At 43.1% G+C, this 18,168-nt stretch overlaps 1 protein-coding gene across 1 annotated transcript; it reads left to right on the top strand.

The window, feature by feature from the left end:
- The first annotated feature begins 1,157 nt into the window (after nucleotides 1-1,157).
- rfx3 (regulatory factor X, 3 (influences HLA class II expression)) lies at nucleotides 1,158-18,168 on the top strand. The gene is made up of 17 exons (XM_041960355.1): nucleotides 1,158-1,272; nucleotides 5,750-5,862; nucleotides 6,018-6,106; nucleotides 6,895-7,153; nucleotides 8,463-8,537; nucleotides 8,840-9,021; nucleotides 9,285-9,404; nucleotides 9,502-9,626; nucleotides 9,716-9,831; nucleotides 10,715-10,830; nucleotides 10,957-11,111; nucleotides 11,205-11,302; nucleotides 11,485-11,634; nucleotides 11,824-12,032; nucleotides 12,156-12,309; nucleotides 12,525-12,567; nucleotides 12,969-18,168. Exons 2-17 carry the CDS (start codon nucleotides 5,755-5,757, stop codon nucleotides 13,247-13,249), a joined length of 2,280 nt encoding a protein of 759 aa, XP_041816289.1. The 5' UTR covers nucleotides 1,158-1,272; nucleotides 5,750-5,754; the 3' UTR covers nucleotides 13,250-18,168.

Here is an 18,168-nt window from a genome sequence, read left to right on the forward strand (position 1 = left end):
TATACCACCAGCTTTGCCCCATTTTCTTCCAACCCTTGCCTTTATTGTACCACGAAAGGTGGGAAAACAGGAAAAGAAGTCCCGTCTTCATTTGGTTCGCGTAAAACGACCTGCTCAGCCCTCAGATCTGAGAAAGAAGACATGGCTGGAACATGTTCAGACAAATGTGAGATCTTTCACAGTCCTGTATCGTTGTCATTTACATATTTTTTGATGAGGATCCTACATGTCTGAATGGATGCAAACATTTCATGTATTTAAAACCCTTAAAACACTCTGGAGGTGGCTATGAGTGGCTTCATGGTAAACAATTACTTTTATTCAATTTTGCCTGATTTTGTGAGCTTCAAAAGTAAATGTTGAGAGTAGCATATCTCTGCAACTGAATCATTCATTACACCAGAGAAATCCAGATGAGAAGGCGACACCCAGATGTTGCTGAGGCTGAGGCAAAGCCCTGAATGGGTTAACACAGTAACTTCAGGAGCACATTTCGCTCTTTGTGCTGGAACTTGATGGCAGATCTGTAACCTTGAGTATGCAAATAACAGAAATATTAAACCATATATACACCATGTCCTCTGGCTGTGGCCAAACTATAAATAAATTTATCATTTTCAGAATCCTACAGTGCAAGCATATATCACGCAAGAGGAAAATTAAATTACCTTAAAAAGAAGCACAAGCATCACCATGAATCATCATCTGTACAGGCCTGATGATAGCATAAAAATGAGGTCAAATCTAAATTACTACTACATCATGATCACATATTTAAAACTTAGGGGCGTCATCTGAGGGAAAGCCTACAGCGTCTTTACAACTTGCAGACTTGTATTGTTTAAAGAACAGGCCTGCAGGCGTTGCCTTTGCACCCAAAATGTGCCATAACCGACACAAATCTCTGTCTTCATTCCAAAATGCACCTTGTTATTCATTCTTGACGCACTGAAAGTCTCCAAATACATCCCACAACACGCATGTGCTCGGGCGGAATGGCCAGTCTTGCTACATATTCAAAATTCACTGAAATACATGTGTATCTCGGCGTGATCTTATTTCCGTTAAGGCTGTATTAAGTGCGCTTTAATCTCCTCCCACCTGGCTGGTAAGGTTGCGCGCTCCCGGTGAGTTTTATAGCAACTGTTGCCCAGTGAGGCAGCGCCATAGTCACCGTAGTCCTGGCGACTGTAACCCACCAACAACAACCTCTCGCTCCATCATTACCACCTCCTCCACCATCCTCATCTCATCAACCAGTCCACAGCTCAGGTTTGAATACATTTTATACTATTTTTAGCCCGATTTGAAGCCCCTTCTCGCTTCAGGGGGTGGTTTTATGAGGGAAATATTAATGCTTTGGTTTATGTTTTGTCTGCTGCTGAATGAAGGCTCGGTGAATAGCTGGGGTAGTTTGCTAGCGAGGATGTTTCTTTGTGACGTGGTAGCCTGCTTGCTAACGTTGCCTGTAGATACCCACAGCTGTGAGAGGTCCTGTTCGCTAGCAGAAGCTAGCTATGTCCTCTCCCAGGGTGCTGGGTGGCTAAAGCAGACCCAAGCGTGGTCAGTTTAGCTCGAAACGGGTTTTTCCTCTGTAAACCGTTTGTCTAAACTTGCCATGCCGAGTGGTAGCATAGGTCTGGGCTAGTCACTGATGCTAGCTGGTCAGCTGGAGCAGGAGCAGGTGTCTGTTGTTGCTAGGTTGCTAACGCCAGCGTTGCCTTCTCACAATGCCTGTTGGTGTCCCATATTTTGGCTAATGTGACGGTGATATTGCAAGTTTGCGTTTCGGGCGGCTCAAATCGTGTTGATGGTCCAAAATCACGAACGTCGATGAGCAATGTGATGTGTTGTGAGCTAGATTTCCATGCCCTAACTGCTATTGACAATAGCCAAGCCATTACTTTCCCTTTTGTCTTAGGGAGCAAGATAGCTTCGCTAGCTTTCCATCTGCCCTCTTTGTGGCATCAGATAGCGGCTATCTGATAACACAAGGCTAAGTTTTGCAGTGGCGAGCGCTAGGGGGGCAAAAACAACTGCAGATTAACATTAAAATACCATAAATGTTACTACAAATTTTCAGCAGAATCATTCCGGTTTTCTGCATTGCACATTCTGTAACGGGGCTGGAAACGTCAAGACTATCCACCCCATCTGCAATACAGATACACTCCAGAATACCGACCGACAGTTAAGAGATTATATTTTGTATTTATGTTACATACGGCGTGTATTTCTCTGGCTGCGCAAGAAAGGGAGGGAGAAGTGTATTCAATCCAGCATGTCATTGGAGAGGGGATGTCTAGTCGTTAGTTAACGTTAACGGCTTAATAACGTTCCGACCTGATTTTAGGCTCACTTGAAATGGGTATAGAATAGAATATATAGCATGATATAAATATCAAATAAGACACATTTCCTTTCCTCACTGCAGTATAGTAAACTTTAGGATTCCTTAATCCTGTAGGTGGGACTTGGTTTCTTAATGTTGCATCACAATCATTCTTGGGTCTCCTGTGCAGCTGTGACCTCTTGATTTCCCTTAGGTTAAAGAACAGGTGTGTGTGTGTGTGTGTGTGTGTGTGTGTGTGTAGAGAGAGAGAGAGAGAGACAGGTGGGTGGAGGACAGGTGCACCTCTAGAATTGGTGGGACTCCTGACCTGTATGTGTCCACCAGAAAAGGTATTTAGCTGTACATAAAATATGATGCCCATCGTCATCTCTAGAATTTGGTTCTCTTTTCAATGCATGTCAGCTGTAAACCATGCAGTCATTCCTGTGTGTGAGAAACACCCGTCAGTGATATGCAAGTGACAGAGCCAGAGCAATTCAAAACAATTATGTCAAATTACCAGTGGTATCATTTTTACGCATACTGCAGGGGATGCCCAAAATAATGTAAATATATTGATCTATTGGCACATACAGCCCAAAATAGTTCATGCACAGACACCCCTCTGCACAGACACCCCTCTCCACACACATGCACACACAAAACAGGATGTTGGGAATGGCTAGTTATCAGATCATGTTACCACTTACCTGTAGTCCGGGAGTGCAGAAATAGTACCATGCCACCTGCTGCCTGGATCCTGTTACATTTCCAATCACTTAAAGAGGGGCTGATTAATTCAATTATTCAGTCATCCATTTTCATGGCTTAGCAGAATACAGCATGTTTGGTTTGTTATTTGCCCCAGCCTGCCAGAAATGATGTACATTGTTCATGAAAGGGGAGTCTTAAAGTTGCCCTTTTTTCTAACCAACATCTGGCAATTAGGACGAACAGGGCACATTTAGACATGATGCTTTAAGAAATTTGCGGCACATTTGACATTTCAGCGTCCAGCGTCCTAAAATCAGATTAAACACTGAGTACTGACTTGGGTTACTTTCACTTCTAGGTTTTCAGATTATAAAGAAAACTGGGGCTGACTTGTATTTTTCAGAGACTGCTGCTGTTGATTTTGATGTAAAAAACCCAACTCCTAAACAAACACAGCACTTTGCATACCCCCCCCCCCCCCCCCCCCCCACACACACACACACACACACACACACACACACACACTTTATCTCCCAACTGCGTCTCCCTTCACCTGTTTTCCTGCTGTGCTAGCACCTGATCATGTGTCTGTATTCTACTGTGTGTGTGTGTGTGTGTGTGTGTGCGCGCGCGCGCGCGCGTGCGTGCGTGTGTGTGAGAGAGAGAGAGAAGGAGATTTTGTGTATGGTATACTTTTCAACCTTGTTCACCAGATCTTATTTCTTTACTCGCCGCTTTTCGACACCGTCTTTATTATTATTATTTATTCATTAGAAAGGCAAATGATGGTTCTGTGTATTTTCTGGTGGCTGCGACTGTGAACCTTGCACTCTTTACTCTTTGTTGCTTGTAATGTTAGCAAGAGGAATTGAGGGGAGAAAACGCAGGGCAAAATGTTGCCCTCCTTGGTGGCTTTTGTTCCTCTGTGTCTTTGTAGGGCTTGCACTTGCTCAGTGGAGCACAGTATTTAAGTGGGCCACAAGGGAGTGCCTGAATGGTGAGGCAGGAGGTGTGTTAGAGTGTGTAAGTGTGTGTGTGTTTGTGGAGGGGGTTGGGGTGAGGCAACAAGAATGTGTTGTGATGCAGGGGCTCCTTTCCTCAATTAGGTGGGCTCAGTTGGGGCCATGTACTTTTGCTTTCAAACTGCACTGTGGAATATAAGTCTATATTCTCCTCCCTTCACTGGTCCTTTTTTTAGAACTGGTATAGAGTAAGCTGAAGGCGACAGTTTGACTGTGCAGTCTGACATTTTTATCACTTTGGTAGCCTGCATCCATTGGCTTTCACACTTCAGGGTAAAGAAGTTGCTTGTGTGTCGTACTATCTAAATCATATGTATAACCAGGTTTGTCTTTTATGTGCATGTGAATTGATTGTCATAGTTTACAGTGTCTACACTGTCACCGTCTAGCAACAGCCTGCTGATATTGTCTGATAGTTTTAGTATTCAGCATATACATATCTCTCTCTCCAAGGTGTTAAAAATAGTCATGCTGAAAGAAGGAAGCTCTGCGATAATGAATGAAAGAAAATGCACATTTTTCTTGCTGCTTTACTGTTCCTCATACTCTCAGTGCACCAGGAGAGACTGACTCAACTTTGCAAGTCCAACTTTGAGGTTTGTCGCCCTAACACGAATAAAGTCAGAGCCTTAATCCCAAGAAGGAGGCCCATATGATATTGAAGATAAAGGGAAGGGGCAGGCTGTCCTTGGAGAGATTCCAAGCTGTTAGGAGACCCAGCTTAATTAACCAAGAGAGGCTTGTTCATGGAAACTGTGATGGGGAGGAGTTGGCCTTCCCCTGGAAGGAATGGGTGATGGTAGCCACGCTATTATTAACTGACAAACACAGGTTCACCATCAGTGTCTCTTCACGTCCTTATCTTCAAAATCAGAGAGTACTGTAAACATGATATAAAATGTGCAGTGCAGCTCTTTTATTAGTAAGGATGCTATCTGTTAAAGATACTTAACCTGAGATAATTTGCCAGTTGGTCGTAGTACCTTTTCTTATACTGATCCAGGACTTCCAATCTCTAGTAACGTTAAACCTGTAAACATGGGGACTGACAGAGCAACGAGAAGCAGCATCTATTTGGAGTTTGTTAAATATTAACTTGTTTTATGGCTGTGAACATGGAGACAAGACCATGTGTCACTGATGCATGAGGCTCTCAGTACATTGAGTACCACAAGCCAGAAACAGGTGCTTGGGTAGAGTTGCTCTTGAGCTGCTTTAGTAGCATTGACTTGGATAAAGCAGACAAGCGTCTGTGGTGAAACCTCATGTTTTCTATTATGCCTAGATTAGTATCTCATTTAGGTGTGTTTCATGTCCCTGGCTAACCAAACCATGTGGATTAATATTGGATTTATTTTCTTCTATACAAAGCTTTTGTCATGTAATATGATAGATTTGTGGTCCTATGTCTATTGTAAATTATAATTTACAATGTATTATATTTTTCAACAACAAGCAGAACAATACAAAACTGGATTAGTAAATCTACTCTTATTTGAAGTGAGTTATTGATCTTTGATGCAATGGAGACATTGGCTCAATGATGCATTAAGAACGTTATGTTGTGTATGAGTGGGAAAGTTGTTTTACCGGTTAGACCCGAAGGTTGAGAGTGTTTTTGGTTTTCAGTGATTGTGATCATTATTTATCCCAGTAAGACTGTGTTTCCTCTCTTATTAAGGCGCCATGCAGACCCCTGAAGCAGGCGCTGACTCCACCTCCACTGTCCCTCTTCAGACCACCGTGCCTGTCCAGCCTACCGGCTCCACCCAGCAGGTGCCTGTCCAGCAACAGGTACATCCAGCATGTCTGCGTGTGTATTCATGTCTGAATGCCCATGCTCAAGTGTGCATTCTGTATGTGCACGTCTGTGTGTAATTCTCATCGCAATATGTGACTTAAGTCAGCTAAACGATTAATTTGCAACCCTTAAAAATTTGTCTTGCCAGGCCCAGACTGTTCAACAGGTTCAGCATGTTTACCCAGCACAGGTGCAGTATGTGGAGGAAAACAGTGGCGTCTACACCAATGGCAACATGTGAGTCAATCTGTCACTCCACAAATATTAGCGCTACGTCTCTGCAACCTGTTCTTTCTCCACTTAAGTCTCCTCACACCATCATTCATGTCACAAGCACATGATATTGGTGGGAGTGCCATTTTGTCTTCTTTTGTGTGTGTGTGTTGTCTTTTCTGAGCGGTGTGCAGTCGCGTGTTTGATTGTGCTCAGTCACCTGAACATGACCAGGAGTAGGCCTGTCTTTTAAGTGCTGACGCTATGCCAGGGTCCCCTGGGTCTGAGGAATGGGGTTACATACCACTAACAAGCCCAAGCTGTGTTTGCTCTACTGTGATACACGCATACACACACACACACATTGGTGCATGTTCCAGAGACGAACATACTGTGTGCCCTCAGCTACTGGTGTCATGTAAGGGGCACCGCCAGTGTTAAGAAATACAGAAACATGCATAGTCCAGCTGGATGCATGAGCTGAGAACCAGGCTTGTGCTAACGTAATGTGTGAGAGGTATATTATCAAAAAAATAAAAAATACATTTTAGATTGTCTTAATTATGATAATCATTGACAGTATTTAACAATGAACACATGTAGTTTATGATTGTTATCATATAGGCTCAATAGGTGTCTTGCAAAATTAAGAAACCATATTTGGACTCAAAACATCAAAAAAAAAATTCAAACTAACACAACAAAACAGCTAATTTCGAAGTTGAAATGTGATCATTGGACTGTTTTTTCTCAGTTTTATTTCATGTCGGTTTTGGGCACATTGTCTGACGGCTGACCTCTCCTCCGAACAGAAGAACCTACTCGTACTCAGAGCCGCAGCTGTATAGCCAGAACAGTGGCGGGAGCTACTTTGACACACAGGGCAGCTCATCACAAGTGTCCACTGTGGTGACATCTCATGGCATGACCAACAACGGAGGAGGGGGGAGTGGAGGAATGAGCATGAATCTGGCAGGGGGTCAGGTAATCAGCAGCAGTCCTGGGGCTTACATCATGGACAACGCTGGACCCCACCCTGCCACCCAGACCGCACGAGCTTCCCCGGCTACTGTAAGTGCATAGCACCCATGAATCGGGCCCCTCACCTGCCTTAGCCTGCCTGCTTTTGTGTGTTGATAGACCATTTGATGAGCGTATGCAGTGACCTTGCAGAACTTCTGCCTCGCCCCCGTTTAGATCCGCGCCGCTATTAGTTTACCTAGACTCTCCCCATAGCAAAGATGCTCCGTTTCTGTCACGCGTTATTGATCTAGCTTTGTTTCCATCCCCAATTTCTTCTGTCTGTTACTCCAACTCTCTGGTGGAGAAGAAAGGAGGGGCTAAAACCTGAGAGACAGGTGTATGAAGCAGAGGAGTCTGCTCTGGGAATGTGCCTCTGGAGAACCACAGCTCCACAGACTCGCCCACTCCTCACGAGAGTCCTGCATTGGACAAAGTGCCTTGCTCTTTTGCTATAATTAGAACGCCGCATTTGGCATTTTCATATAGTCCACCGTAATGACCCTTTCTGGCAGGAATTTAGCAATGATGCTTGTTGACTAACATTACTTTATGTGGATGTCAGTCATGGCAGAGTTGAAAACATCCAATAATGACTATACAAAGGAGAAATGCCTTTTTTTATGTCATCAAAATGTGTGCAAGGGTTCAAGGGCATATTAACTGCTTAACTTAAATACCAGCTCAACTTTTTCTAGCCTAAGCGCTGTTCTTACCAAGATGAGCGGGCCCAGAAAAATGGGCAATGTTTACTGCTGAGGGATGAGCATGGCATGCAGTTATCTGCTCAATAATTTCACATTTCAGTAATTTGTTTTGATACATATTGTTACTGATAAACAACACGGATGAAATCAAACTGAAACACAACACTAATTTGGGAGAAGTATACACAAAAAGTTTGTATTCCTAAGTAACAAAAAGTACATAATTAGACTTCTCTCCATGAAGCATGAAGCGGCTTTTCGACGCAGCTCCTGAGGTTGATGCGCAGGTGTTGCCTAATCATCTTGGCACACTGCCCTCGTCTTTTGTTTTTGGCTTTCTCTCTGCACATGATAGTTGTTATGAGTGGTTCTGTGCCGGTGGAATCTTGAAGAGCTGTGTGACTGCCAGCTATCCACGATTGATGTACTTTGTTGAGCTGATGTCCCCGTTTCTCACCTAGGAAAAATGCTTCCTTAAATGACAGTCTTGCTCTGCTTGGGTTTAGTGGTGCTTGCTGTAGGATCCTTTCTAGATTCTCTTTATTTTTGCTAGTGGCAACTAATGTGTCTACATCAACTCTTTATTTCTCTTGCTTTTGTTTTTATTTCCCCCCCTCTTACATTTTGTTGTCCTGTGCTTCATGGTTTATCAGATTGAAATGGCGATTGAGACGCTCCAAAAATCTGAGGGTTTATCCAGTCAGAGAAGCTCGCTGCTCAACAGCCATGTAAGTTGCTTTTACGAATGCTTGCCCTCGCCTTACCTTGACGTTTGCTAGACTCACTCTGCTGCTGTTCTGCCTCTCTCAACTCTGTATATATTTGAGTTTGATTTCGTGCTTGCTGTTTTTGTTGCCGGTTTTAAATGTTACTGTTGCTTTAAATTCACTGGCCGCTATAGAAATGCTTTTGCAGAGGTGTGACACTGCAGCATCTAGAGTACAGACTGTCAGTCTGAGGTCTTTTCAGACAGTTTGTGTGGACCAGTGTGTCAGTCTCCTGAGTAAAAATAGCATGTATTCCCTTTTAGCTCCAGTGGCTGTTGGACAATTACGAGACAGCAGAGGGCGTAAGTCTACCACGATCCACCCTCTACAATCATTATCTGCGCCACTGCCAGGAGCAGAAACTGGACCCTGTAAATGCAGCCTCTTTTGGCAAGCTCATCCGCTCCATCTTCATGGGACTCCGTACAAGGCGCCTCGGGACAAGGTTACCTTTTTTTTGTGTTTTTTTTTTTTTTCTTTTTTCTTTTACATTGTCTTCAGTAAGGAAAAGTTGTCAGTTTGGACAGTCAAGATTTTCATCTAATGGCAGTATGCTTGCCTGGCTCTCCCAGCTGTTGTCATTTATCAAAATCCTGATCTATTTTTATCATTGGTTCTTCTCTTCTGTCCCTCTCTTCCATCCATGTGAACTTTTCTGTGCACCTCACATTGAGACTCACTGTGTCACTTTTGGGTTTTGTCTTGCAGAGGGAACTCCAAATATCATTACTATGGTATACGGGTGAAACCAGACTCCCCACTCAACAGACTCCAAGAAGACATGCAGTATATGGCCCTCAGACAGCAGCCTGCCCAGCAGAAACAGAGGTAGCGCAGTCCACTAGGCATGCGTACAGACATGCCGTACTCGCTGTGATACAAGCCACAGCTTTTCTAGACACTGAGATGAGTCATTTGATTTCAGGTTCAAGCCGGTGCAGAAGTTTGATGCCTGCTCTGGAGAGAATTACTCAGGTGGAGGCCAGCCCCATCCTGGTGCAGCAGAGCAGACCGTCATTGCACAGAGCCAACACCACCAGCAGTTCCTAGGTCAGCTGCTTTTTGTCTTTATCTGAATATTGTGTGTTTCAGATTATTCCACGGGGTAAATAAAAAAAAAATTTCATTGCCCCCAACAGATGCATCACGGGCACTCCCTGACTTTGTAGAGCTGGACCTGGGACAGAGCAATACCGAGAACATCAGCGCAGAGGATGTGAAAGCTCTCCAGTCCCTTTACAGAGAGCACTGTGAGGTTAGATATAATGCTTTCTTTTCGTACTCAATGCAAAGTCACCACAGCTCACTGTGGGACGAAAAGTGTAATTCACATCGGGAACAGAGGGTCGAGTCCATCTTCAGTGCTCAATGAAAGCTAAGTAATCCCCTTCAGTATTGTAAAATTCATCGATGCAACATCATCAATATGACTACGCAGGCATCGATCTGCCTGAAATAGCTGCATTTCACTGCCTCCTAAATCTATTCCACTTATGTTCTGGTGAGATTCTCATTCTCTCCTAGAATCATGTCCACATTTTCTTCCCCCTATATGTCTTGATCTGTCAGTATCTTTCATGACAGCAGTTTGCTGGTTTAATCTGATTTAAGATATCTTTAATGAAAAAAGTGCTGGCAAGACTAATAATAGTGAATAAAGTTTTACACATTTTGAAAAAGAACGTGTATTTAAAGTTTGGTGTGGCAACTCTGAGAAAGGTCATGTGTGCTTATAGTGGCGTAGCTTTGTAAATGCCAGCTGCTGGCATTTTGGAACAAAATTTTCTCTTCACTTTGTGTAGTTTTAAATCACAGCTCTACTCATTCTGGAAAACTATGGATCAGGTAATGCACAGGTGATGGCCAAGACCCTGTGGTCTGACAGACCAAAGTCAGGCCAAAATCACTAGAAGAAACGGTTGATGTGCTGAGGTTTATAGTTGTCCTTTTATGAGGTTTCTGCTGCAACAGCAATACAGTGAAAAAAGATATAGACGGCTAACAATGTCTTGGTTCCTCTGGATAATCCACAGACCTTGCTGTCAACCATTTCTAATGGAATTATTTTGTCTTCTTTTAGAAAGTAGTTCCAGTAAAAACTATTCACCATTTTTGTTTATTCCTTCCTTTTGTTTCAGGCTATCCTGGACGTGGTTGTCAACCTCCAGTTCAGTCTAATTGAGAAGCTGTGGCAGACATTCTGGCGTTATTCTCCCCCTGACTCTGTAGAGGGTGCCACTGTAACAGAAAACAGGTGAGGTCAAGCTGATGAGTCAGTCTGTCAGTGTTTTCCAGAACAGATTTAACCAGTATACATTTATATATTCACACACTGAAAATTCAAAGGTATCTGTCTTGGTCTGGTTTGTTCATTCCTCAGCAGCATAAGTGAGATTGAAGCACGGCTCCCCCGTTCACAGCTACTGGTGCTGTGCAGAAACGAGGCTGTGCTCAAGTGGATGAGCACGTGCGACCATCTAATGTACCAGGCCCTTGTGGAGATCCTCATTCCTGATGTCCTGAGACCCATTCCCAGTGAGCCGCAGTCACAGTTTCCATGTTTGCTCTGTTAATGCTCTGTTAACGCAATCATCAACCCACTGTTGTTTTTGCCTTTTTGTTTTTCAGGTGCCTTGACTCAAGCCATTCGCAACTTTGCCAAAAGTCTGGAAGGTTGGCTCAGTAATGCCATGAATGCCATTCCACAGAGAATGATCCAGACCAAGGTGCACTTACAGCATTCATACGGAGATTATCTTTGTGAAAATGCAGCACATGAAAGTCAGCCGTTACTGTTACCTAAAATCTACAACGAATACCTGAGAGTAACATTTTCACTACCAGTTCTGGAAGGCGTGGCTGCTTACGGGAGGTAACACCTGGGCTTTTGTGTGCACTCTCTTCACAGATTGCCGCTGTTAGTGCCTTTGCGCAAACACTGCGCAGATACACATCTCTGAACCACCTGGCTCAAGCGGCACGTGCTGTGTTGCAAAACACGTCACAGATCAACCAGATGCTGAGTGATCTCAACCGTGTTGACTTTGCCAACGTACAGGTCAGAACGACGGCTCTTTGTGTTTTGGATATTCAGTGGTGGTGCTTGTTTTATGCCTACTTTACTATTCCTATATTATCCACTCTGTCAGTTTACTTTTTTTTTTTTTTTTTTTTTTACATTTTCTATAACTTTTGCTGTCACTGTGCAAGTGTGGAGCTAAAGTTCTTTCTCTATGCTGCTGTACAGGAGCAGGCATCATGGGTGTGCCAGTGCGAGGAGGGAGTGGTTCAGCACTTGGAGCAGGACTTCAAGGCCACACTACAGCAGCAAAGCTCTCTGGAGCAGTGGGCAGCCTGGCTGGAGAATGTGGTCACTCAGGTGCTCAAGCCTTACGAGCACCGGCCCAGCTTCCCCAGAGCAGCTCGACAGTTCCTGCTCAAGTGGTCTTTCTACAGGTCTGCAGGAATACAAAATAAAACAACCATACTGAGATGCGTCTGCGAGCATGCAGCATTTTGTTGTTGTTTTTTTTTTTGACAGGAGAAAAACACTTGCCATGTTTTTTCATGTCTCTGCAGTTCTATGGTGATCAGGGACCTGACCCTGCGCAGTGCTGCCAGCTTTGGTTCCTTCCACCTGATTCGCCTGCTGTATGATGAGTACATGTTTTACCTGGTGGAGCATCGTGTGGCCCAGGCTACTGGAGAGACGCCCATTGGTGTCATGGGGGAGGTACAACTGTGGTTTATCTTCAGTGTTTTATAGTGCCACCTTGACAGACTGTATGTCAGATGTGAAATTACCTCTGCTTTTTATTTTTTATCTATCACCTCAGAAGAGTTTTACCTAATTTCAAAGTAGCTCTTTCAAACAAAAACAAAAGAACATTTAAAACTGTGTGAACCACTAATGGCCCATCTGATTATGATGTTTGTGTCTGTTTTCAGTTCGACAGCCTCAACACTCTGTCCCTCACTAACATTGATAAGGGTAAGTGGCAAAATATATAAAGCCTGTGCGCGCAGTTCAGCATGTGGTTAATAAACTGAAACTGATGAGACATTCTGTGGAAATACAGACATTTCTGCCCTGATTACAATAAAAAGTGATGCCACACACTGGCATACTGTGCCTTTAATATTATTATTATTACATTGCTGTATTTAAAATTGTATACTCCGGTGTTTCACTCTTATTTACGTATAACTGAAAAAGCCCTAATCATTGAACAATGGCATTTAATGAACCCTAACCCTGACAAAATTGCACCTGTGGCAGCAGTGCAGCAAACATGAGGTTCATGGAGGAATGCTTTCAACCAAACATCAGTTCCTGCCCTGAGCTGTTGAGACCATACCAGAGTTTTATACGTGTTGCTCTCTCCTGTCTAGATGAAACGAGTGGGATGGACAGCGACTTAGAAGAGGACGCTGAGGAGTCCGGGGAACCTCTCGCCAAGCGAGAGAAGTCGGAGCACGAGGTGATCCAGGTGATCCAGGTCGGGGCGCTAGAGGACGGTTCCCACCCCGTGGTGGGGGTTGTCCAGCCAGGTGTCCTCCACTCGCTGCCGCAGCCCCCGCAGGACCACACCGAGCACATCCTAACCCCCTCTGCTGGTACACCCACCATCCGCCACTGCAGCGCCACAGGCAACACCTATGCCTCCGTTTGAGGGTCTGAGGGCACGGCTAACCTCGTCTGGCCTGTTTTTGCTATCTCACGCTCCACATATCTCTCTCTCTGTAAGTCTAGATGTTTCGCGTCTTTTCCATGCATTGTCTCTGTCTGCACGTGCGTGGACACGCTCTCCTCTCCCGATCTAGCCCGGTCTGTGTGGGGAGTGCTGAAGTGATGATATCTGGGCGAGATGTGCTGTCCGTGTCTGACTGCTTAGATTCTGGATGTGACATCATCCCATAAGTCTGTGCTCTGTCACGATGCAGCAGCTGGAGGAGAAGGACTAATTTGATCCGTTAAATGTTTCCTGCCTAGGCGCGACTTAACGCCTCTGTCTGTCTACACAGACAAGTTTTTTTTTTCTCTCTCTTTGAAGGAAAATTAAGCTCCTTCATACTACTGATGTCTCAGAGCTCAAATCCATGTCACTAGTCCCACTGGAGCAAAGTCATCGATTCACTCAAGACCTTCGCCTATTGTAAATAGTTTTGCTGTACTTTCAATTGGTATTACCCAAAACTCATGGTGCTATCATTGTGTCTGCTTTTGTTTTCATTTCCAATTATCCCTCCTAATTTTAGTTTATGGTTTATGTGAACATGCATTCCAACTGCTGATTATTGTTTGGCTGAACAAAATATTTTGACTATTGTATGTAGCTTAAAAAACAAAGGGATGACTTTCTTTGTATGTATGGCATTTGAAAAAGGGTCACGGGGCAGTTTTGTCTGTTCTGTTTGAAAATTATATGGTAGCCGCCCACTGATATCCACTTATAGATTTTAGCCACAGGAAAAGAAACCCCTAAAGAAGTATCTGTGCTGCTACCTGTGTGTATATAGACGAGATTGAGAAGACCGGCTGTACAAAACCACTTCCTCAATGCTAGCTTTTCTGTGCACTCCGTGCATAACGCTTGCCTTTGTTCATTTTAGATGCTCTGTGGTGTCGTTTACGTGACGAGCTGTAATCTTGAAAACAACTTTACTGGACACGTTCCCCTGTTTTTTGCAGTTTCTGTCTTAATGAAATTTCTCAAGCTCACGAAGGACCAAAACCAAACCAACAAGAGGAAGCTGAGAGTGAGCCGTTCAGGCCACCCGAGAGCTGTTTCCTGTCCCATAGTGCCATGTTGCAGAGCAGAAGGAATGTCAGGGATTTAATGTACCTCGGCTTTATCATAGTGCCTTATCCTTAAATGCAGCTGTCCTTGTAGTCCTGACTGTGTGCTGTAGAGAGCCCACAGCCCCTTTGCATTGTCCCAGCCACAGATTTGGCTCTCCGGTGACTCGTGGCTGGATTTGGGCTGGCTCATCAGTGTTGAGACCAAGGGATGCAGGCACAGACACGCCCGTTTGTTTTCTCTGGATCAGCTCTACCAAGCTTATTACTTATCTGAATCATGGTCTTTTAGCCTTGCTCCTGCCCTCACTCTGCCCTCTTGAGGCCTATTCTTGCATTAGCCTTTGTTATCGGGTGAAGTGTGCGTGTGTGTGTGTTTGAACACGGATGCATAGGTCTGCACTGTGTTTTTATGTGCATGTGTACATGTGTATATAAGCCTGTGCGTCTGCGTGTGCGTCTGCGTTGTGTGTATGTGTTGGAACACATCCATCAGTCACCCTACCTCAAACCAGTGGTGCCAGCCCTTTGACGCGTGCAGCACAGTCACCAAACCTTATTGCACACACACCACTGTACTGCACAAATCTCAACGCGATGGAGAAAAACTGCATTGCTTTTCTCTCACCTCTGATACATTCTCACTTCAGTTTTTAGCCCATAAAATGCTTTCATCCTTTGTTCCCTGTTTAAAGATCATCTTTGTACAGTGGACCAAAAGTAGATATTTTGTGATATTCAGAGATATATAGATATATATATGTATAGTATATATAATGATGATACACTACATATATTTGTTGCTTTTTATGTGGTTGATCTGATTGTTTCTATGTGATTGTTTCTTTTGGTAGCTCCTCTGTGATTAGTTTATATAGACTGTGAAATTGGAAGGGCATGGGGACTAACTTCGGATTCATTAGACTACATCTATACTTGAACTGTTATAGCCAATGTCGTGGAGAATACTGAGATTAATCCTCTAAATAGGAATATATGTTTTTTTTTCTTTCATGCTTGTGAAATAGTCTGCACCATTTCTCTGCAGAAATGTTTATTTATTGATATTTATTGTGTTTTGGTTTAGATACTTACCCATTGCAACGTGTTATAATGGGTACTGCTAATGAATCATGAATTATACTACTGCAAAGAGCAGACCTACTGTACAGGAGGACCAGAAGGTTTTTTTTTGTTGTTTTGTTTGTTTTTTTTCTTTGTAAGTCATGTTTATAGGTTGATTAAGGTTTAAAAAAAAAGGAGGATGGCATTGTATTTGCTGTATTCAGTCCTTTAGGACTTAGGTTCTACCACTAGTCAATGAATTACTTTAGATACTAGATGTACCCAGGAGCTCTGCCTGTTTTTGGTTGTGCCTGTGTAGAAAACATGCTTAGCAGTTAAGGAGGGTGGGAAAGTGCAAATACTGCGCGTCATTTAGGTTACTGGGTCAGTGGACTCTCGCAGATGTTTTGTTAAATCATTTCCACGACACTTTGGGGAATCTGAAAAGTATTCTGGCAACCCCAAAGACACATTCCTCACAGATGAAACCCACGGTACACGTCTCATACTGTAGCCTTGCCCTCATCCTGCTGGCTTGAAATGTCCGATTTACCAGGTCTAGGAACGGAGCGCACACAAATCTGTCTTTCTTATTTACGCTGCTTCAGGACAGTTTGAAAAGTCTGCACGGAAAGGTCGGCGAACTTTTGGTAGCTGGAAGTTGTAGGCCTGAGGCTTTTTGTTTACATCAGTCCGTGACCATAATGAACTCGCATGATAGATTTGCTCCCTGACTCTTAGTATTGAACTGTCGGAATGCAAGTTGAGAGAACAGAGAAAGTACTGAAACTGTCCAGTAAAAAAAATGAATAGATACAAAAAACTTAAGCCCTAGATGAAATCTTATGCTTTCTCCAGAGCCGCGAGAATCTGCGCTCCCGTTATGACCACCCCATTCCCAAGAGCTCACTTGACTCCAACACTTGCTGAATTTTTGAGAGTGGAGCTGTAAAAAGTGATGGTGTTCTGTCTGTGACTTAAACTTTTAAATCACGTTGTAAACCTGGGTAGTTTGTCAGTTAGGAATGAAGGATGCGCGGGATACTTTTTTCTTGCCTGTGTTTTTTTTTTTTTTTTTTTTAACTCTTGTCTCACTGAATGATTTTTTTTTTTAAACATGTGAATCTCAGCTCCCTTGTCATATGAATTAACCGCAACATTGTAGATGTGAACTTGTATTTTTTTGTGCCTGAAGTGAAAATGGCTTATAAAATGTTTTCTTTAAATCTTAATTGTGTGCTTTGGGATCATAAGTGCTTTCTGGTCTTGCACGCCTACCATGTGCTGCTAGAAACTGTTTTTGTCCATTTTGTTCTATCCCCCATTTATTTTTTACATTAAACTTGCGTGCCAGACAGTGATTTAGCTTTCTGCATCTCAAAGCCTGCCTGGTCGACACTGGACTGATGCTAATGCTGCCAACACAATTGTACTTTATTTCTCTGTGTCTTTTAAATTGAGGAGTAAGATTGTTTTTGTAACAGCTGTTTCCAAGTGAGCCCGTTTCCAACCAGAAAACGTTTAAAAAAACAAAACAAAACAAAACAAAAAACAAAAAAAAAAAAAAGACATAAGCTATTCCTTGTCATAGGAGCGGAAGCTAAGAGATGCCTCTTCACCTGGACCAAACGGCAGCTTCACTGACCCATAGCAGACTCCAGTGCCTTTAATTTCGCCCCGGCCAGAGCAGATGGCCTGGGTGACTAGTGGGTCTCTGGTGGGCTCCAGATCGAGGCTATCAGAGCAGACAATTCATTGCACAGGTGCTGCCACTGAGAAGACACCAGGGTTGAGGAAGCGTAAAGACCTCTCCTCAGACTGGACTATTTATTATTTACTGGATGTGACACCACAAACACACACACACACACACACACACTCATACTTAGTAGTTTACACACGGTAGATTATCTGCAGACGGCTTTTTATTGTATAGAACTGGTTAATGAACAAGGAGAGTTACTGTAAGTAAAATGCTCTCTTCTGACTTGTTTTCTCATGATCGTGATTTCTTTTTGTCAAATGATATTTTCTGAATGCTGTGACCTGTTTGAGATTTGTATTTGGATGTTTTCAAGTGCCATTTGACAGTCTAGTGAGTCGTGGCCATCTGTAGCACGCTCTAATGCAAGCACAAGCATTTGGCAGTGGCATTTGGGGAAGGTTTTTGTTTTGATTCACCCTAGACAAAAATATGTATATATCACAAACTGAAAAGGTATATTTATTTGTGTCCTAATTATTTGATTTGTTCTTTCGGTGAACATTTTATCAGATATGTTGGCTCAAGTGCTTTTGTGATTTCCTTTTTCCTCTTTTTTTTGGATAATGTAAAGTATCTGATATAATATATACATACAAATTTCATGTGACTTTTTTGTGTGCCATCAAGTTTTCTTCTCAATTTGGCAAGCAAACCAATGCGTGTAGGGTGATTTGTATTGTGTATTTTACATAAAAAAACGAGGACAATTGGGGGACTTTTATATTTATAAAGACATTATCATTTAGTGTGTCGTATTGATGAATATAGAAACTATTAAAGACACATGTAGTTTGGTTTTCTGAATATTTCAGATCTCAGCTCAGGCTAGCTTCTTAGTGTTGTTTTCTTAAAATTTGTGACTTGTCTTTGCAGTAATAAACGTTTTCTCGTTGAAAGTCAGTGTCCTATCTCATTTTCACTCTGCGCACTAATCAAGTTCCAAATTGAGACAACTCCAGCAC

Source organism: Chelmon rostratus, chromosome 19 (genome assembly GCF_017976325.1).
Source record: "Chelmon rostratus isolate fCheRos1 chromosome 19, fCheRos1.pri, whole genome shotgun sequence".
NCBI classification, from domain to species: Eukaryota; Metazoa; Chordata; class Actinopteri; order Chaetodontiformes; family Chaetodontidae; genus Chelmon; species Chelmon rostratus.

Excerpts from the sequence above, each read along its gene's own strand:
- rfx3 (XM_041960355.1), top strand. The coding sequence starts at position 5,755 with ATGCAGACCCCTGAAGCAGGCGCTGACTCCACCTCCACTGTCCCTCTT. Across the intron at positions 9,832-10,714 it reads TTTACAGAGAGCACTGTGAG|GCTATCCTGGACGTGGTTGT; the intron begins GTTAGATATAAT and ends CTTTTGTTTCAG. Across the intron at positions 11,635-11,823 it reads TTGACTTTGCCAACGTACAG|GAGCAGGCATCATGGGTGTG; the intron begins GTCAGAACGACG and ends GCTGCTGTACAG.